Below are 22,135 nucleotides of genomic sequence, written 5' to 3' on the forward strand. Positions count from 1 at the left end.
GCTGAAAGTGGTGTGGGTCTTCCCCACATCCACTTCACGTTCCAGTAAGATGTAGCAGAATATACGTTATTTATAAATCTGACTCAAAAATGAGTCAAGACTTTTTTCTGCTAAAAGGCACACATTGTACTATTAGTTACTTAGCCACATTGACTCACTCGCATATTCAACCACACAATTTTCTATTTTCTCTTTCCTTACTGCAGCTTCAATTTCTGATGCACCTGCTCACAATTAAAGTTTAAAGGATGTAGTAATATGTGACCTAATTAGCATTGTGACTGAACTGAAAGGTTTTTCCAGTAACAGTTACTGCTACCCTTCTCTCTAAGTTAGTTGTGTGAGTTTTGCAACTTTTTAATGTCCACTTACACTGTACGACTAATGCAAATGTCATCATGATGCCTCTGAAATTTGGTGACAGAATTACCACTGATTTTAGAAGCAGTAGAAATCCAATATCTAAGGGATTCAATCATGTAAGAATTCCACCCTCTCTCATGTTACGCTCTGTATGCATATATAGATTTTTAAATACAAAATAATGAGCCTCTTGTCAAATATGAAGGGAACATATTTGGTTGAATCATTTTGGGAAACTGGAACATTAGTTTCAACATTGTCTTGAAAGCTTTTTTAAAATTTAATACACATTAACATTACATGTCATGCTTCCTTTTGGGCTTTGGCTTCTAGACGTGGGTGCAGGAGATCTGTGAAAAAAATGGATGGGAACACACACGCTCTCCAATTATTTGGAGGGAATTGTTGGACCGTGGGGGAAAGGGCCTTCTTCTGGGAGGATTCAATGATTTCCTAGAACATGCTCAGGTAAAATGCTTACTTTCTGAATTTTCTGTCTGTTTCTTCTTTCCTCACTATTATTAGTATTAAGATTATTTTGTCTTTGCATTTAGCCTGTATTCAGCATTTGTTTATTCTTCTCTCCCAACAAAATATTGCAAATATTTCCAAGTAAACCTATTAGAATCGCATTGAAAGAACATAATGGGTTTGGGAAATGTGAAATAACATGTTGCTATAAAGAGGTGGAACAGGTGTTTACTGAGGCCACTGGGAAAGTACAACAAGCAATAAGTTCGACAAGAATAGTGGATGTAATTGGATGGTCAAGGAATTATTCTTAACTGTAGGAATTTTGGAATCATGAAACTGGGGGGCTTTCTATATGTGTACCCAGCCCCACGGTGGCTGAGAATCAGCCCTGCGTTCATTAGGCCGGCTCTAATGAATGGCAACCTAAGGGAAGCAACCCAACCCCCAGTCCTTATTGGCAGGCATCACAAGGAAGAGGTAGGGTGTATATAGGTCAGCACTGTGCAAGAGCACTGGGGGCTGTCAGTTATATGATGTAGCCACAGATTCACAGTCACTGCGGGGCTTTTCTGTGAAGCTGCACTTTTATAAAGTCGGGGACTTTCCCTGGCATTTTTGCTGGGAGCAAGGTCACCCGGCTCTTCTGCCTTCTGATCTCACTCAGTAGTCAATCCGGGAGATGGGGCATTCCGGGTGAATAGCGATGGGAGATTGGTCCCTGGAAGCCAGGAAGAAGGGGGGGCTCCAGTACTCGGATGACCACTGGGAGCCCCACACTCTGTCCTGGTGTGGGGATTACCCGACACTACCCCGTAGGAGTGAAAACACTGAGTTTAGGAGGAACACGGCGCCAACTCTGCACCGTGAAGGCAGGTTGTGGTTAATTTAAGTTTAAAGAATCCCAGCACTGCAAAGGACTGGCCTAGATCACGGGTAGGCAGGTAGATTGGGATCGACTAGTAGATCTGAGTGTTGCAATAGAACAGCATGACTTTCTGTCTACCAATTGTTTAACAGTAGCAACAACAAAATGACTTTTACTATGTAAATTAGGCTGCTGAAATAAAGGATAACCAGGAGTGGACTTTTGTGTGAAAGCACTACGAGCTCAGTTCAGTTCTGCTACTGAAAGTAAATTCCCCGGCATGGGCTCAAGCCATGCTCAGAGGCACCCTCTTCTTTTAACCTAAGTATATGTCTTTTGCATTTGCTTGATGGGTCTTGACGGTTCTAGTAAAAAAAGAAACTAGATCTGACAAGTATTAACAAGTGTGCTCTCCAGACATGCGTAAAGCATACACACATGTTGCAAAATACATGCATACAAGGGATTTTTTTTTAACCTCAGCAGTAGCATGTCTCAGAAGATTTGTCCCAAGGATACAGACACACACATCTATTCAAAAAGGGGATGGTTTATTTGTCACAAAAGAATAAAAAATGTCATGGATAATTAGCTGATTGTGATCATGAGACACTGAGGCCTTAGCTAGACCTAAGGTTTATCCTGGGATCGTCCCGGGGTCATCCCTGTTCATGTAAATGACACACAGGATATCCCGGGAGCAGGCAGGGATGACCCCGGGATAAACCTTAGGTCTAGCTAAGGCGTAAAAGAATTCCAATAGGGAATGGATTAGCTTGTAAATTACAATCCTTAAACGTATTAAGCTTACGAAGCAGAAAACCAAACCAATACCATAGATCTCCACGCACAGGACTCAAGAAGTGGAGAAATTAGCTAAATGTCCTGCTCATTATTTAAACTAAGAGCAGCTGTGCCAGAAGGCTTGGCCACAGACCTGAATGGCTGGACCGTGGTTCCAAAGCTGCTCAAGCTGGGGCTAGGCAAACTGGGTCCTCCAGCTTTCTGAAAGATAAAAAGGGAAGGGAAGAGGCAAGGGAGAGGGAGATTGCCCAGACAGAAAAAGGGTTCGCAGGGCGCATCAGCTAGTCCTTGTGCCAAATCACCATGGCAAGAAGGGAGAATCTAGTGGTTGGGGGCACTAAATTCAGAATACCCCCACCAATTTCCAGTGCCTTCTGTGGCACATCCCGCTTGTCCATCTTTCTTGTTTCAGTTCTGGGCTCCTAAGGCTCCAGATTATGTTGCGTCTTGCCAAAATACTCTAGGGCAGGGGGGTTGAACCTCTTTTAGCCCAGGGTCTGCATTCCATTTTGGAGAAGCTCTTGAAACCACATCCCAGTGACGGGCAGGGCCAATGGCAAAAAGGGTGGGGCCAAAATACAAACATGCCTACACATTTTAGCTGAAAGCTCTTGCTGGCAGGAATTAAGCTTTAGGGAAGGCATTTCAAACTTTTAGAATGGGGAGAAAGCTGCACAAAAGCCAGAAAGCTACCCAATGATTAGGGAAAAGGGGTGGGACAGGGGAAGGGGGTGGGGCTAACTGGGGAATCCCAGAGGGCCATATTTAATCCCCAGGCCTGAGATTCTGCACCCTCTGCACCAGGGGATTTTGGCAATCACAACAGGCATGAAGAGGCAACAAGGTGGACCACAGAACAGGAGCCTGGCTGCAGTCCTTTCCACTGGGTTACCAGGGAGTGACCGAGATTCCAAACCAAAGCTGGTTCCAAAAATGGAACAAATTTCCATTCACACAAATACATGATAGGAAAGTGGGTCAAAGAGGTAGAGGCTACAATTTGTAGGGAAAGGACCGCCAGAAAATACAGCAGAATTGAAAGATGCCTCTCCTAGGACCCCATTGGATTGTCTTGAAAATGGGTCCGGGATGCAGGGAAGTTCCTGCAGTTGCTGTGGAAGTAGGAGCTTGAAAAATGCTGTATGCCAGTCACCACTTTGTCAAAAGTGCAGGCTTAGGTAGCCAGAACCGGGTGTTCTGCAGGAAAAGTTGTCGAGGCTTTCTGGCAGAAGGTTCCATGGCTTAAAGTGATTTTGGTGTGAATTCAAGAAAGGGAGCAGGAGTCAACAGACATAGCCAGAAACATGGAAATTGCCATGCAACAGAAGCATTTGGTACCAGTATTGTTGTTAAGGCCAGGAACACTGGACACTGAAGTCCTGCATTTTGGTAATGTTTTTCAAGCAGGGATAACACAAAGGAGTATCTCACTCAGTCCATGTGGGAACCACTTTTTAGACACAACAGATAATGGAGGGCGGGGGGAATGATTCTGTCCAGAGCAGGCAACAGTTTCAATAGAGCAGATTCCTCTACCCAATTTTATCACACTTATCAGTAGTCAGGAAGTATTTTGGAGGTATGTAACTCTTTGCCTGATGTGTGTGCAGGCCTATTTACTAATTAATGTGCCTTAATCTAATTGTGAGGCACTCAAGTTTTGGTGTGGTTGTTTTGGTTATATTACTTAATTTTGTCCTGAGTAGAAGATGGCTCTGTTCAGACAACACATTAGTCAACGCAGTGTGAAAATTCCACTCAACGGTTTAGCTTTTAGGGTGTACTCCCCACACAACGTGTTCTAACTCCACCCTTGTGTGACTGTGGGCTACCGTGGAGTAGAGTAAAATCCATTGTAATGCTTGATTGACAGTTCCTCTGTTCTCTCTCCTCCCCTGGTCCTCCTGATGGTATCCCATCAGCCATTGCTGGAAAAAAACAACCCAATCCCAGTGGCTCTCCTAGAGTAGCATTCACTCCTTTCACCACTCTTGCCAGGGAACTCTGTAGCCAGTGGGAAAAGTCAACTGAACACAACGGAAAGCTCCACACAGCACGCAACACAACGCTTGTGCAGGAACTCTCCTCTGCACAGTGTGGATATTCTGTGTGGAGTGTTTTCCCAAAAAACCCGACCATTGCATGGTTTTTTCCCCCCGCCATACATCCATCACATTTCTCAACATTGGTGTAAAAACTCCACCGTAGAGTTCTAAAACCACTGTTGAGAAACATGTTGTCTGAACTGAGCCATTATGGAAAGATACTTTGGCCTCTTCCAGCCAGAGATTCAAGGCCTAGAGGTTTATTTATTTATTACATTTCTATACCACCCAATAGCCAGAGCTCTCTGGGCGGTTCACAAAAATTAAAACCATTCAAAGAGGCTTGTCGCTACACTGGGCCTTTAAAGTGGCAGTGCACAATTTCACGGAATACTGGAGCAAAGTGTGTCTTAAGCTCCACTACGTGGCAGCTTGACTACACAAGCATGAATTCTGGCTGCCATTGACCTAGATAGTGATGAATATTTCTTATTTCCACCCTGCTTTTCTACTAATGTACTCAAAGCAGTTAACAGCATAGATCATAGATGGCCTTTGCTGAGGGTTCATCCAGTTCTATCCTTTGTTCTTTTTCTTCCATATTTTTAAAATAAAATATTAGTTGCTCTCCTTCAGATTTTTCAGTAAGTGGTGATAAGTGTGTCTGAACCGTATTTGGATGTCTGCTGATAACTGTTTTTAATACTCAGCAATACTATGACATCACATCAGACATGATGACTGCAGAGATGCTCCTGATAGCTAAGGAAAATTTGCAGACTCACATAGAAATTGACACGGAGGAGAGAGAACTTAAAAGCCTTATCAATCCTTTGCACATTTGGATGAACAGGTAAGAAGATGAAAAGGAACTGCAATGGAGTCTCAAAACCTTCAGTCTAATCCATTTTCCCTTACATAATACAACTGTCATGCAAAGCAGAACGATTGCTGAATCTGGAACATGTGCATGAATGAATACACTGTTCGTTTGTTTGTTTGCTTGTGATACAAAGATCCCCATCCTTGCATATGAGCAGTGAGGCAGCCATGACGTGTTTGGGTAAATATGGAAAGAATTCTTGGAGGCATGTGCTAAATCTAACTCTTCCCTATGGTAGGAGAAGTGACTACTACTCTCAGGATCTAACGACTGCTTATCCCCACTCCCATTCTCCTCTGCCACCCACTGCCCTGTTTCCTCTATCCATTCTGGCTCCTAGTATCTCTTCCCCCCTCCTCTTCTCATCTCTTTCTTCATCTCTGCTACCTTGATTTCTTTCCATTGTTAATTTTGACTTACTTAATGTGGTGATGGAATTGGACAGCATTTTCATTACAGAGAGGTGTGACGAACTCAACCTTCCCCCACCATATCTTTCTAGACACAACGTTGAACCAACAACATGGCCAGCCTAGACACCCAGAATTACATTTCTATACATTCCAGGCTGACTCTCCAGCTTTACCTCCCCCTCCCCAGTAACTCAGCTTATATTAATGAAGTAACAAATGCGGTTCAAAGTAATACATGTTGGAGTGAAAAATCTAGAGGCTGGAGCAGCTGGGATTGTTTTACTGAGAAAAAAAAGGCAAGTAAGGGGAGACCTGCATGGCGGTGAGAAAGTGGATAGAGATACTCTGCTCCCTTCTCTCATAATACTAGAACCGGGGTTCATCTCATGAAGCTGATTGGTGGGAGATTCAGAACAGATAAAAGGAAGCACTTCTTCACACAGTGCATAGCTAAACTATGAAATTCACTACAACATGATGTTGTGATAGCCAACAAATCGGATGGCTTTAAGGGGATTGGACAAATCGCAGGAAGAAACATTAACAATCTCAGATATGCAGATGACACCACTTTGATGGCTGAAAGCGAGGAGGAGCTGAGGAGCCTTATGACAAAGGTGAAAGAAGAAAGTGCAAAAGCTGGGTTGCAGTTAAACCTCAAAAAAACCAAGATTATGGCAACCAGCTTGATTGATAACTGGCAAATAGAGGGAGAAAACATGGAGGCAGTGACAGACTTTGTATTTCTGGGCGCAAAGATTACCGCAGACGCTGACTGCAGCCAGGAAATCAGAAGACGTTTACTTCTTGGGAGGAGAGCAATGACAAATCTTGATAAAATAGTTAAGAGCAGAGACACCACACTGACAACAAAGGTCCGCATAGTTAAAGCAATGGTATTCCCCGTAGTAACCTATGGCTGCGAGAGCTGGACCATAAGGAAAGCTGAGCGAAGGAAGATAGATGCTTTTGAACTGTGGTGTTGGAGGAAAATTCTGAGAGTGCCTTGGACTGCAAGAAGATCAAACCAGTCCATACTCCAGGAAATAAAGCCAGACTGCTCACTTGAGGGAATGGTATTAAAGGCAAAACTGAAGTACTTTGGCCACATAATGAGAAGACAGGATACCCTGGAGAAGAGGCTGATGCTAGGGAAAGTGGAAGGCAAAAGGAAGGACCAAGGGCAAGATGGATGGATGATATTCTGGAGGTGACAGACTTGACCTTGGGGTAGCTGGGGGTGGCAACGGCCGACAGAAAGCTCTGGCGTGGGCTGGTCCATGAAGTCACAAAGAGTCGGAAACGACTGAACGAATAAACAAACAAACAAAAAAGGCTAGGAATGGCTGCTAGTCCTCATGGCTATGTTCTCCTTCCAGTATCAGAGGCAGTAAGCCTTTGTAAACCAATTGCTGGGGAACATGAGCAGGAGGTTGCTGTTTCACTCATGTCTAGGGTGACCATATGAAAAGGAGGACAGGGCCCCTGTGTCTTTAATAGTTGTATTAAAAAGGGAATTTCAGCTGGGGCCATTTGTATACCTGCAGCACCTGGTGAAATTCCCTCTTCATCCCAACAGTTAAAGCTGCAGGAGCTATACTAGAGTGACCAGCTACAAAAGAGGGCAAGGCTCCTGCAGCTTTAACTGTTGTGATGAAGACGGAATTTCACCAGATTCTCCATATGTACAAATGACACCTGCTGAAATTCCCTTTTTAATACTCATGTCTTGCTTGTGGGTTTTGGTTGGCCACTGTGAACAGAATGCTGGACTAGTTGGACCCTTGGTCTGATCCAACATGGCTCTTCTTATGTACTTCTGAAGTGCTTTAGAAATACTTTAGGTCTTTGAGATTTTCCTTTGTATTTGTGGCAACATCAGCCTAGTGTAAGCTGTTGTGGTGAGTTACTCTTAGGAAGATGATAAGTGAGTGCTAGTGAGCTAGTCTGAAGTTTCTTTTTATTTTTAAAGCAACAGACCTTTTCTCACCTTCTCTGTGCTTAGTTCTTTTATAAATATATTGAATTGGAAACTGGAGTTGATTTCTCTTACCTTGCTTGGAAGCTGGCCTACCTGTGTGCTGGACTATTTGTCATACTTGTAAACCTGCTTTTTAAGGAGTTTAAAATAAATTCTGGAACAGGGGCCCATCCTTCTCCATATATATAAAAGCCTGTCTTTTCCTATGGGCAAGGTAACAGCTAATTAAAAAACATGAGAGGGTGTAGAGGAATAGAAACAAAAGGGTGTTTTGCAGCCTATCTTACCTCAAGCAGGATTTAACCTATGGCGTATAATGAATCACATAGATGAGGGTTGTTGTTGTTGTTTTTAAAAAAAGTCAGCTGCAGCTCTGCTGTCTTAAAATGATACTACCAGAGCTCATGGCATGGTATTAGTATTCATTTCTTATAATGTAAGCACTAACAGTTGATTGAGGATCATGAAAACTTATGAAATAAAAAGGATTTTTTTTAAAAAAAAAATCTCTTGTGTAATTAAACCAGCAGAATTTGTTTGATATTAACAAATTTCCTTATCACTCTTTTCTTAATCAGAGCATCTGCTCATGTCTGCTATCATCTGATCCCTTTGTTAACCAATGGAAAAATATTTGGGATGGAAACTGAAGTCAGCCTCCATCTGCTTGACGGAAAGAACTGCGAAGAAATTCTTGAGAGTATTGTTATGGAGACTCAGGACTTGGCATCCCCTGTCCTTCGCAGTGTCTCCTTGCACACTGAACTGGACGAGGCTTTTCTAGACGCTGATGTCATCATTTTGCTTGATGATATCCTTCAGGACACGATCCCAACAATTGAAGATTGCATCCGTCAAGTGACCAGTCAATGTGAAATCTATGGTCCTCTGATAGAGAAGAATGCCAAAAGTGATGTCAGAATTGTTGTGATGGGGAAAACCTTTGCCAACCTGAAGGCACTAATGCTTATGACACATGCTCCATCCATTAACCCTCGAAATATTGTCACTCTAGCCACACTCTTGGAAAGTGAAGCCAAGGCCTTGTTGGCGAGAAAAATGAAAATGCATTCAGCAGGTAAGCAGCAGACAATTGTGGGCTGATTACTATTCATTGAATTATTTTGGATGTTTATGTTATCCTGGTTCAGGGCAAATTATGTTTGAAACCACACTTCAAAAAAACATATGAGAAATAAAAATCTGACCAAAGTATATATCCTTATAAAATCCATAAAATTCCTCAAGGTTACAAATATTCCAAGAACTACATATCCCAGTGCCAACACTGAAAATGAAGGACGTATGAAGTTCAGGCTTTGACTGAGGACCTTAGGGCTAGGCATTGGGTTTAAACTGAAAATCACCATGTGGGCTGCAATTTGTGTAGTACAGTTGGGTGGCTTGTGAGTGGAAAAGGGAATAATGAGGAAAACCTGATCAGTGTTATGTGAACCACAGTCTCCACAATGCTTTTTAGGCATTTTTGCCAACCAATGATGCCATAGGTCCACCGTGGCACCTGTAGGCTTCTACCAGATATATCAAGGCACGACACATCACGGAACCCTATGGACTGTGATAAAGTATTCCTCACAGCCCTTCAGCTGATTCAGATAAAATCTGGCTGGGGCCTGAAGATTCTCAAAAACCTAGCGGTCGATTCGGATGCAAAATTCTTCTTCAGGGATTTGTCCCTCATCTAGGGTACTTCCAGACCAAGCTTTCGTTGTGCTGTTACCCTGCCTCAAGCTTGGAATTTTACAGGGGAGCTGCACAATACCTTTTGATTGTCAGTATTAGGAGATTTATTTATTTATTTATTTATTACATTTCTATACCGCCCAATAGCCGAAGCTCTCTGGGCGGTTCACAAAAATTAAAAATTACTTGTAACTGCTTTGATTGTGAGCGTGACAAGAAGCTTAATTACTTCACATGTGGTAATTATTTCACATGTGTGGCGCAATCCTGGGTATGTTTACTTAGAACTGAGTCCTGCTGTATTCAATGGGGCTTACTCCTTGAGTCTGTTTAGTAATGTAGCCCAAGTAACCTTGAGTATGTAGCCTCCTGGGGCGGTAACAGGGCAAATGTTGACACATTTCTCAATTCACTTGATAACTGAATGGACATGCATAGGCTGTTCTTGTGGGTAGTTATTAGGGTCATACATCTCTGAGTGTTGGGACACCCTCCCTGCTTCTTTGTGGGCGGTCGTCTGAGGGACCACGGCCCTCACAAGGCAAGATGGCAGCTAGCTGAGGTGTCACACGCTGGCCCCATTAGGGTAGCCTTTGTTCCCCCCCCCTCTCCCGCAGTGTTCGAGTAGGGCTGAAGGGGGGCGGCAGCGAGAGGTGGGCCAGTCTATTTCAGTTTGGGTGACTGTCTTCTGACTGAGCCCCATCACCCGCTTGGTGTTTAAGTGGGCGACTCGAAACATGCCTCTATGTGCGTATAAGAAATCAGCCAGCTGACTGTTCACGAGGGGCAACCTCCACAGGAGTGACAGGTTGATACATCTTCTCCACTTCACGCGACTGGGTGAACAACTTAGGCGGCACGTCATGTTCCTCCGCGTGCCTCCTCCGTGTGACTAACACACTTCATTCTGCTTTTGTGTTCTCGCACTCAACGCGAGCACTCAGCTTTTTGCCTGGAAGTATCCTAGTCTATGCTTAATGAGCACATCTTTCTAAAGAATGATGTAATATATATATATATATATATATATATATATATATATATATATATGCATGGGATGAATTCTCTTCCCAGATAATGATGGACGTTAAAACATTTTAAAGTGAATGAACATGAAAACCACAGATTTGCACATTTGTATGCTTCATATAATTCCCATTGCTCCATTGTACTGACAAGGTTTTCTGTTTGAAATGAACATAGCACGTTTTCTTTTACTGAGTCAGACCACGGTTCCATCTAGTCCACTCCAACAGGCCACAGCTCTCTGAGCTGTTTCCCATCACCTGCCATCGGAGATCCCTTTAAATGGAAGCACTAGAGACTGAAACGTGCATATTCTGAAGGCAAAGCTTATATTCTGCCACCAACCCAGTGGCCCCAACAAATTAGAAAGAAAATCTAGAAATGGACGAGGAGCTTCACCACAAATGAAAGACTAATGGCTCCTAGTGGCTGAATCATCAATTTGAGATCACCAGCAAAGAGCAAACAGTATCTATGATGGATGTAACCACTATGGAATCCAATGAAAGAGTGGGTACATCTGAACATTTGAAGCAGAATTTTGGTGGGTTAAACTTTGTTTGGGATTATGAACATGTACCCAATAATCCTCCCCAAAAGAGCAGAGTGTCATTAACTGTATGACACAAGGATTTAAAATATGACATGCAAGACCTTAGTCCCAAAACCCCTTCCACTAAAACTGCTAGTACCACAGTGCTCATGTGACTTTATCATACTTATTTTTAAGCATGGGCTGAAACCAATAGAAGTTGCTTATAAACAGCAGAAGTGTTCATTGTTTCCTGGAACACAGCAGAAAACATACGTCTCCTGAAAATAGTCATGGGTTAGAAAAAGCAGCTAACTCCTGTCCAAGGCAGTGGGACTTAACCAACGCACATGTGTAAGATTCCGTTGAAGATTTCTCCAGTGAAATGTTGCCACCTCTTTACAATCTCGTTTGGACTTGCTAACAAAATATCCATTAAACTGATACCCGATACTTCTTGTTATTTAGGTGGGAGATCTGTGTCCCTGCTATAGGGGATGCCATCTCTCAGCAGAGCAACGGTTCCCTACCGTTGTGCATGGCGGAAAGGAATCCTGAGCAAGCTTTGCTTTGGGGAGAAGGGGCAATAGGAGGACGGGCGCATTCCTTGTAAAAGATGATGGCTATATGGAACCTCAGGTTTACATGCAATATGCTGCAGAGGCTTTTGCCTTCGTGTCCTACTGAAAGCTTCATCACACCAACCCATTTCCCTTGAATTATCCCATAGTGTTTGAAAGCTGTTGTTGTATTTAGTTTATCACACCCCGGGTGGCGGCAGCAGCCCCTCCGCTTTTTCTGTGCGCATTTCTACTCGAGAGTAAGCACACACACCACACACACTAGCAAACAGAACTTCAAAAGAGCTTACTATTGCTGTGACTGGCAGGGATAGGATTGAGCTGTTAGCATCTTTACTAACAAAAGTAAGCGCCTTCCTGAGTGCCAGAACACTTACTTTTCAGTATGGAGGGTTCTCCTGCACTCGCTTGGGGGCTGCGCTTGCTTGGCGGATGGGCGACTCTGCTCTCGTCATCCTTCTGCGCCCCCAGTGGCCGCCTGGAGAACAACAAAAGATTCGCACAAAAGATGATCCAAAATACCTCGCTTTTTGGGGGGATAAAGCACAATCAAAGCAGGACACATCGGAGTACTTCGTTCTAACAGCAGATTAAAAGGTAGAAAACATGGGAGTCCTTGGCATGCAATTCGCAGTGATTGCACAATATAATGCTGGTGTGATAGAGCTCTGACCTTTTGTGGGAAACAGAATCTGGGGTAGGTGAACCTCTGGCCTGATCCAGCGGGGCTCTTCTTAAGTTCTTACCAGTTTGTTCATTCATCTTTCTTTGGCTATCTTCAACAGGAATAAAAAATCTCATCGTCTGGGGTAACATCAGTGGGGGTAGCTTTGTTGATCTGAGTAAGACAGAGCTCTATAGATATGACGGTGCCATCTGGGGTCCCCCAAGCTTTTTCCGCCCTTTGTTGGACGTGCTGTTTGATCGGTATGTTTTGAGATACTTACACTTACACCTATGTTTTGCTTTCTATTAGCTTTTATGTAGTTCTTGAAGCACTATAGAAACATAAAGCACTTGTATAATGTGTTTGCGCCTTATGAATCTACTGAAGTACATTAGCAATGTTTGCATTTTGCTATCTTGAAATCTACTTAAAAATACATTTTGGCCATATGTTGGTGTGTGAAAAATCCTGAACAAACAAGGGCTTGCCAAATGTAGTATTGTATTAAGAAGTAGACACATGAGTCTTTTCAGGGCTAAATCAAAGATAAAATTCCCCAAATGTAATTCAATCAGGATTTTGTGGCTGGCTTTAATACAGCAAGGTTTTTCTCTACCTGTCTTTAAAATTGCATCGGAACACCAACTGTTAAAAATAATAATGGAGCACCTAAAGTGAAGAGCAGAGAAGGTGTGCAAGTTTTTTTTTTTTCAAAATTAAAGCATCCTTTCCACCACCAGGGAGAGCTCTGCTACAAATTAAAGCTTCCCTCCAGTGAAGGAAAGGAAGGAAAGGAACCTCTCGTGCAAGCACTGAGTCATTGCTAACTCTTGGAGGGAGGGACGCCAGCTTTCGCTGACATTTTCTTGGCAGGCCTTATAGCGGGGTGGTTTGCCGTTGCCTTCCCCGGCCATTATTACCTTTCCCCCAGCTAACTGGGTACTCATTTTACCAACCTCGGGAGGATGGAAGGCCGAGTCGACTCGAGCTGGCTGCCTGAAACCAGCTTCCGCTGGGATCGAACTCAGGCCGTGGGGAGAGTTTCAGCTGCAGAAACTGCTGCCTTACCGCTCTGCGCCACATGAGGCTCATGTGAACCTATGTGAAATGTTGCTAGTCCTGATAGCTATGTGCTACCTCTGTATCAGAGGCAGTAAGCATATATACACCACTTGCCTATATACACCTTTAAGCCTATATACCTGGGCAGGAGGATTCTGTTGCACCTGTGTCCTGCTTGTGGGTTCCTGGAGCTCCACCACACCTGCACGTTTGCCCAGGTTTACCCTCAGATTATCTACCCTTGTTTCCATAGCGTGGGAAAGCCTGATCAACTTACACCTTTGCGCTTTTACGTTTCATCCATCTTTACACCTCTCCTCTCCTGCGCACCAGCCTATCACTGTTCTTCCGTTGAGATGCACATCCCCCCTCCAGAGCTCCTTTGTACCTCCCCCTACAGTTCATTAGTTGGTGGTAGTTGGACACCTCATCCTCCCTACGTGGTTAACGCCCGTTCCCCTCACCCTGCCTGGAGGCTTTGGAACATGAACATACTAAAGTCAGATGCAGGCTTACCTTTGAGCAAACACCATTGAACAGAGAGAGACTTACTTCTGAGTAAACAGAAGTAAGATCTCAGAAGTAAGCATGGGATTGCAGAGCACTTCTTTCCAGTTTGCTGTTTTAAGACTTAAAAAAACAAAGCTTCTGAGTGACCACACTATTAAAAATCAGTTCTATATGTGTTTACTCAGAAGTTAGTCTCTCTCTGTTCAATGGGGTTTACTCAAAGGTAAGCCTGCGTGTGATTTTAGTACTACTGGGATGTAAATGCTGTTGAAATCAATGGGATTTACTTTTGAGTAAGGGAACCAGAGGATCTATAGATTATGAACTCGAAGATGCACAGCTTCGCATAATCAAAGCCATGGAAGATCGATCCTTCAGACTTGTACACTACCAGGAAAAGGGTTTTGGGGGATTTGAAAACTCATAAAAAATCAAGGGGTGACCCAATCTGATTCAACTTGGCATGCTGAAGAGCTATCACTGTACCAATTTTGATCTCTTTAAAAATAAGGGCGCTGCTAGCAAGGAGGGTGCATTTTCCACATTTCTTTTAAGGTGAAAATGCCTACTCAGGAGTAAGCACATAGAGTTGAATGGGACCTCTTCTTGTTCCTGAGGGACTGCTTATAACCCACATGCAAGTTTAATCCATAGATTAATTGATTAATCAACTAAAACTCCTATCAGCTGCCACTGGAGGTTGCATAGTGTTGCGAGAGGTAGAGCAAGAGAGGCAGGTGGAGGGAGGGGGAGAGAGGGAAAGGGGAGAGTTGAGGAGAGAAGCTACGCAGCCAGCCCAGTCCAGCTTACCACCTTGGTGGAGAAACCAGCCCAGAGAGCATGCCAGATAGCCTCTCCCAACCTCCTAGGGAATGAAGGTGAGGAACCCTCTCCCTCACTCCCACCTGCCTTTATAATGTCACCAGTGCATCCTCCTTTCGCTTCCCCACCCGCCCAAAGCAAGTCATGAAGCAAAGGTGGACAAACGAAAGTACAATAGACCGTTCTTTCGTTCAACCCAGCAGCCAGGAAGCAGGAGGAGGAAAGGATTTGAATTGGAATTTATAAACACCCACTGGAGAAAAGGCAATCCCTCTCTTTTGTTATCAGTACCGCCCCTTGAAAACATGCCCACAGAACATTGGATTGAAAACGATGGATGAAAATGCACGTTGAGGGTAGCGTGTTGTCCTTTTGATTTACCGGAAGAACCAGACTTTCCCCGCACCAAAAAACAGCGCTAAGTGGGGGGGGGGGAGTGAGGGCAGGACATGGGTGATGTCATCTGAGTCCTTTGCACACAACCCACGTCGACAGGGGGCTGTAATGCTGGTGTGATGGAGCCCCTGGTCAGCAACTGGTTGGCCACTATGCGAGCAGAGTGGACTCTTGGTGTGATCCAGCATGGCTCTTCTTATGTTCTTAAGGAAACAGCATCATTACCTAAAATGTGGTAGTTTGCTTTAAAGTTATTAAGATGAAGAAGCTAAATAAACGGGTTGCTTCCAGTGCTCTTTTAAAGTCAATCCACATGGGACTTTTGAAACACATATTTCCATCAAAAATGTTTGTAAGTACTGGTTACTATGAATGAATGAGTTGTTTACTATGGTCACAGACCAATACAACTTTTTATACAAAAGAAAGATTTTGTCCTGAAATACATCTGAAGTTGAAAGTTGCTTTTTTGTTTTTAAGTATTTTGACCAATGTCTCCCACACATGGTTGCCACTTTCCAACCTGGGGACTCCACTGTTATATTTATTTATTTATTTATTACGTTTATATCCCACTTTTTTTCCTCCAAGAAACCCAAGGTGGCGTACATAATCCTCCTCTCCATTTTATCCTCACAACAACCACTCTAAGAGGTAGGCTAGAGAGTCTGTGATTGGCCCAAAGTCACCCAGTGAACTTTCATGGCCAAGTGGTGACTAGAACCCGGATCACTCAACTTCCAGTCTAACACTCTAGCCACTACGTCGCACTGGATCACTTTTACATTCAGATCTGCTGCTGAATTAGAAAATGAGGGGGCTACACCTTCTCCAGTCCATTCGCTTCGCCTATATTCCATGATCTTTTCCACAAGCATTATGGCACACTTGAGGTCCTGCAGTAGATGGAGGAGAAAAGCAGACCACAGAACCAGAGGGAAAATGGCTGGGAGAAGACGTGGTTGCCTCATGTCTCAATTCAGCAGCAGACTAAAGGAATTTCCAGGTGGCAGCCTGCCTGAGGGACATTTTTTAGTTCCTGTAGGTGGAGGGGTACAAAATTGAGGGACATTTTGTCCCAACTACTCCATTGCAAATCTTACTGAAGAGATTGTGGTGGCATATTAGGCTGGGAATCTGAGATTTGAACCTCTTGAAAAAGGTCCTTGTTAATAGTTTGGGATATATATTTTTTTAATAGAAAACAATCTTTTACTGTAGTTTTCTTTATTTGCACGTAAGAAAAGCTCTCCTTTTTCATTGACAGTGAATGGATGCGTACTGAATTTTTGGTTGCACTGAGTTTACTGAGTTCTTGGGGGACTCATTGCTTAGGCATGGCGCCTGCACATGTCATTGCTACTCTGCTGGGATACTGGTACCAGGATTCCCCGCCAGGAGAGATGGTCTCTCTGGGAGTAATCAGTGAAGGTAAATTTTGTCCTTTAGTCAAGTACTTACGAAATGCTTCTCTATCTCTTCTACACTAGAGGCCATGGAAAAGATTTGTATTTTTCTATCCCAATTAAAACCTTTAGAGATGATACTGTACCTTGGCTGGATTTTGCCCTTAATATTCTGAATGGGAATACAGAAGAAAAGCCACATTTATGAAAGTTTTTTTGGTGGGGGCGGGGGTGTTTGTTTTTAAGAAGTAGGTCATTAAGCCAACTTTCTGCCTTTAATATATTACTTTATCCCCTTTTTCCAGTAGAGAACATAGACAATACAATGGAAAAGGGGGATATCCATCAGCAATGTCAAAATCACACATTGAAATGAAATTACAATGCTTCAGAACCCAATTTGTCTGCCCAACCTGTCCCTCCTCAAATCATGACTCTATTTTTGCTCCCTGGTTTTGTTTTTGGTGAAGGGGAATGTTGGGCCCAACATTTGCACAAACAGGAATGTATGCAAATGTCTCTGTAATATTTTTTTTTAAAAAAATTGGTTTTTGTTGGTTTTTCACAGTTGTGCAAGTGAGTACTTGGGGTTGTCAAAATACATTTAGCCTTGCCTTGTCTATTGCCTTGTATGTTTCAGCTGTCACAGGTAAGGGACTACAGTATGACACATACAAGATAATGCTGCATATGTGCTGTTTTGGCAGATGAGAGGAAAAGGCCACCTGATCGCCCCCTTAGCAAGGTGATCTCCAGAGTTTTAAGTTTGGAACTAACACTTGGGGGGGGGTGCTATTTCCATTCCACACTTACTTGAGTCTCCAGCAAGTACTTTTTAAAAAGATCTAGGGTCCATTCCCTTTTCACAGTTCCCATTCGCAGTAACTATGGCAGCAACTGTTTTGATTGGGAGCTGCGAAAATAAGTCACCCTGCCAGAAGTGGTTCAGATTTGGATGACACGACAACCCTCCATGGGTTGTTTCAGACAACAGCCCATTATGGGTTGCCGCGTCATGTGAATCCACTAAGTCTCTGACAGTCCCTGTCACTGATACGAAAGGAGTGAGTCCCTATTTATGTAGGAGGTTTGGGTTGTTTTCAAAGCTGTCCATCTGCCCACAGAATGGATACTGCTGGCAGAATGAATTTCCTGCCCCCCCTGTGCCCCCAAATCTGCTCAAGAAGACTGAGGGTCCCTCCAGAGCAGATTTGGGGGGCACAGAAGGGTGAAGCCGGGAGGAAAGCAGGAGAAGTCACATTATACAAGTGGATTCCTATTTATGTGATGTTGAATATAGCCCAGTGTATGCCACAGGGTGGTGCTTGTGTTCCCGTGGATTGAGCTAAATGTCTGAATTTGACCTTGAGGTGATGTTAACAGGATTATTTAGTAAATACCACATTGTGCTATTGCATGAAGAGGTACATCCAGAAATATTTCTGTAAGCTCTATATCTGAAAGATCTAGCTGTAAGTTCTCTATCACTTTTTATACCTCTGATTTTTAAAATATAAAAATGTGACAAAACCAAGATTGCAGTAAGATTCATTGCATGATTTGTATCTAAATTTCTAATACCTCTTGAAGTAATCTGAGAAATATTGTAATACCCTCCAGACTATATAAATGTAGTTGTGACTTGACAAAGAACCCAAAGAAATCCTTGCTCCTGGTCATGGTAATAGCTCACCTTCATGCCCTTCCTCCTCATGGCTTTTAGACATGGATGCCTCCATATGTTCCACACTTTTCCATTCAGCATCTAAATTGATCCCCAGAGAGGGGGGCATTTTCTGCTTCATTTCTTAAGCTAGACAAGGGTGCTTCAAGAGGAGGGCTCCTAGGGTAAAATCCAAAATGTCCTACTTAGAGTAGTCCCATTGAAATGAATGGGACTTCAGTCAGGCATGACTAACTTAAATGAATCTGTTCTAAATAGGACATGTTGGATTTTACCTCTTGCATTAGCCATCAGAAGGCATCGTGCCACAATTCTGTATTTTTGCTTAATGTTTTTTTTGGGAAAACATGGGAGGGTTATGAGCGGAGGATATTGTCATGTGGAACTCCCCCCTTCCCCGAAAAATTCCAAGAACGAGGCAGCGTGTTGGTGTCATAAAAGCCTCCTCTGGAAGTTCCAAAGGCAGAATGGTGGGACGTGCTCCATATTCTTGTCATTCCTGGTTTTAATGTTAAAAGCGAGTATGTTATTTGTGGATGAAACACATTTTGGAGGAACTGTTTCTGTTCCTTAGGTCAGTTTGGGCTTCCTGAAGGGATTGTCTACTCCATGCCTGTACGGTTTGAGAATGGCAGCTGGAAGGTTTTTACAGAAATAGAAATTAATGAGAAAACTCAAGAATACCTTCAGATTCTAGCCTGTGAGCTGATTCGGGTAACATCATATGCTTTCATGTCCTGTAATATTTATTCCAGGATTCTTCCTAATGGTTTTGGAGACATTCCAAACAAGAGAATCCAGAGAGGTGGAGTAGGAATGGGCAAATCTATTAATTTTAATTTCTCTCAATTTCTCCTTTTCTAATCTTAAATTCTGTCTTGACCATTGAGATTTTTAAAAAATTGCATAAAAATTCATAAGCATTTTTGCAGTTTCCTTAATATATACATTTTTGTATGCATTTTGCTATGTGTGTGTTTGAAAACAGTTTTCCTAGTATAATACTTTTTCTAATATATGAATTTTTGTATGTATTTTTAATTGGAAAACTCCATTTTAAAATTCAAATAAGTGCAAATTTTGAAGGACAACTGAATTTTAATTTATATAGGGGTTCAAAACTGCAAAAGTATGTAAATTCACATTAAAATGTGAACTGAATAAGTTTCTTTCCCATTCCTACTATGAAGGCTCTATTTGAGATCAACTGAGCCCTTCCTAGTAATTTAAAATGAAATTGTACAGTTTAGTTACACTTAAGGTGCTCAATACTTGCTAGATTTCATCTATTTAATTGGCTAGTTCACAGTTAGGCAGGTTATTGCATACAGGACACAAAATAATAAATTCCCACATCTGTATGGATGGCACAAACATGTAATGTTCGAAGCAGTAACTCACAGTTCTAGAAAGTTACAAAATGCACATTAAGGGAGCAATCTGATGCATGTTTAGACAGAAAAAAGTCCTACAACTCCCAGCTACAATGGCTGGGGCATGCTGGAAATTATAGGACTTTTTTTGGCCTAAACATGCGTAGGATTGCACCCTAAAGATAAAGTTGCCCGCGAGTGAGCTCTGTGAGTTGCACATTTGGAGATTTTCACCAGCACAAAACCAGCAGAAGCATAATGCCCAAATTAGTCCATTCCCTTCAATTTCAGCAGATGTTGTAGTGCGCTTAGGATCAAAACTTTTAGGAAACGAATTAACTCCAGGACGGCATAGTGCTATTGTTGAGATTTCTGCTAAATTGTTCATTTCTTTCAATTTGCCATGTTCAGAATTTTGAAATGGGTGGAAAAAGAATATTTGAAACACGCTACTCTAAAGTTTTGAAAGGCTTGGCTATTTTCATGGCTCAGTCCCTAACACTTGTGGTATCAGCAGATAAATCCCGCACTAGCATAGTGGGGCTGTCTTCACGGCGCTGAGTTGGTGCCCCCACCCTCAGAAACCCTGCAATTTTACGCCTGTGCGGTGGCGTCGGGATTACCCGATGCCAAGGAAGGAGCATGTGGTTTCCAGTGGCCATCTGGGTATCAGAGCCGCCCCCACTCTCTTCCTGGTGGAAGGCAACCAATCACTGGCCCCACCTTCCAGCAGGGACTGCGCCCCAGATTGGCCCCAGAGCGACATGAGACAGCAGAAGAGCTGTACTGACCTCACTCCCATTGAAAAAGTTGGGTAAGTCCCCGATTTTTTCAATGTGCAGCTTCATGGGAAATCCCCACAGTAGCTGCAAAGCTGCACATACATCCTATATAGGTTTCCCCACATAAAAACAGCACCAGTGATAGTTTGGAAGCAATGCATTAACATTAAACAAGAGAAACAGATGTATATATATATATATATGTTGAAAAAAGGAATTTTTAGTTCTGTTTATCTGAATTTTTTATTAATCAGAATACACTTTTAAGGTGTATGTAATAGCTGTATCAACTAGAGCTGTTGTGTGCTAAATATTCTTTTCTCATGCAGGAAAAACAAGTTGCATTAGGTGAAGTAGCAGAAATGTATCCACAGAGACGAGGTAAAAATCAGCGGTAGAGTAAGAGTGCTTTCTACACAAATTGAAACTTAAGACCAAGGGCCCTTCCACATGCTGTACTGAAGGCGCATGCATGCGCCCCAAGTACGACCCCAAAACGATAGTGTGTACTACAGCCAGAAGAAACGGAGGAGGTGGCGGCTGGGGAATCCGGGCACGTCCTTCCGCGGAGGCGGAAGCCGAGCTCTCCGACCCGGGTCGCTCTTACCCAGGCAGCAGGAGGCCGGCGGGGAGGCGGTGGCGGCAAGGACGCGCCCGGATTCCCCAGCCGCCGCCTCTTCCGTCTCTTCTGGCTGTAGTACACACTATCGTTTTGGGGTCGTACTTGGGGCTCATGCATGCGCCTTCAGTACGGCGTGTGGAAGGCCCCCAAATTTAAAGTCATGCAATTTCAAGAAGTAGATTTTTAAACTGAACAAAAGGTGTGAATTGAGCATGTCTGGGGTTTAGCCACAGTTGAATAAAGTCTAATCATCACATCCATTACTAGATTCTTGGAATCTACTATAAGTCCAGTGTTGGGCCATACAATCTGAGTTACATTTATATTATTATTATTATTATTATTATTATTATTATTATTATTATTTATTTATTTATTTATATAGCACCATCAATGTACACTGACTGGTAATGTCAAAAATGGTAAAAGATTGTTCCATCTCAAAATACAAAGAGATATCTGGGCCAGAATCCAGTATCAGAGGCAGTAAGCTGGGGAACATGGGTGGGACAGTGCTGTTGCACTCATGTCCTGCTTGTGGGTTTCTTGTCAGCAGCTAGTTGGACACTGTGTGAACAGAATGCTGGACTAGGTGAACCTTTGGTCTGATCCAGCATGGCTCCTCTTAAGTTTTTATGTTAACAGTGAAATTAATTGAATGAGCTTAAATGGTTTACATTTGTTTTTTCTTGCAAACAACAGCCCCTCAAATATACCGCATGGCAAATTGCTTTTGAAACTGGGGCGAGTTTCAAAAATAATTTGCGATACGACTCTTCAGAGCGGTATTAGGGGGAGTCAAAATTTCACTGAGCTAGCAGAAAATTCTGTCTAAGCAGTTCTTTGGATCCCAGGCGTTGCTTTTCGTGGTTTACCATTTCTGCAGCTGTAGGGCCCCCCAAATAAGAAGTTCATCAGTTTTTTCAAGCACCAGGTAAACTATGAAGTGCTGAATACAGTCCAGACCTGATTTAAAATGCAATCCTATCCAGGTCTACTCAGAAGTAAGTGGTTATAGGATTGCAGCTTTAACATCAAGCAACACTGAAGAACTGTTACAATACTTGGGCAGTATCCAATCTGTTCCATACAACAAGAACTAGCAGTTCAAGGAGCAGCCAGGAACAAGCAGAAACACTT

General features: G+C 43.0%; 1 protein-coding gene across 1 annotated transcript in view; it reads left to right on the plus strand.

Moving 5' to 3' along the window:
* MDH1B (malate dehydrogenase 1B) overlaps positions 1–22,135 on the plus strand; it is a 29,501-nt gene that overhangs the window by 1,366 nt on the left and 6,000 nt on the right. Inside the window, exons 3-9 of the mRNA XM_063115875.1 lie at positions 697–831; positions 5,262–5,404; positions 8,407–8,906; positions 12,457–12,598; positions 16,396–16,559; positions 18,793–18,932; positions 20,703–20,754. Of these exons, the coding sequence (XP_062971945.1) occupies positions 697–831; positions 5,262–5,404; positions 8,407–8,906; positions 12,457–12,598; positions 16,396–16,559; positions 18,793–18,932; positions 20,703–20,754 (1,276 nt within the window). The remainder of the gene's footprint in view (positions 1–696; positions 832–5,261; positions 5,405–8,406; positions 8,907–12,456; positions 12,599–16,395; positions 16,560–18,792; positions 18,933–20,702; positions 20,755–22,135) is intronic.

The sequence above is a fragment of the Elgaria multicarinata genome, chromosome 2, assembly GCF_023053635.1.
Source record: "Elgaria multicarinata webbii isolate HBS135686 ecotype San Diego chromosome 2, rElgMul1.1.pri, whole genome shotgun sequence".
NCBI lineage: Eukaryota > Metazoa > Chordata > Lepidosauria > Squamata > Anguidae > Elgaria > Elgaria multicarinata.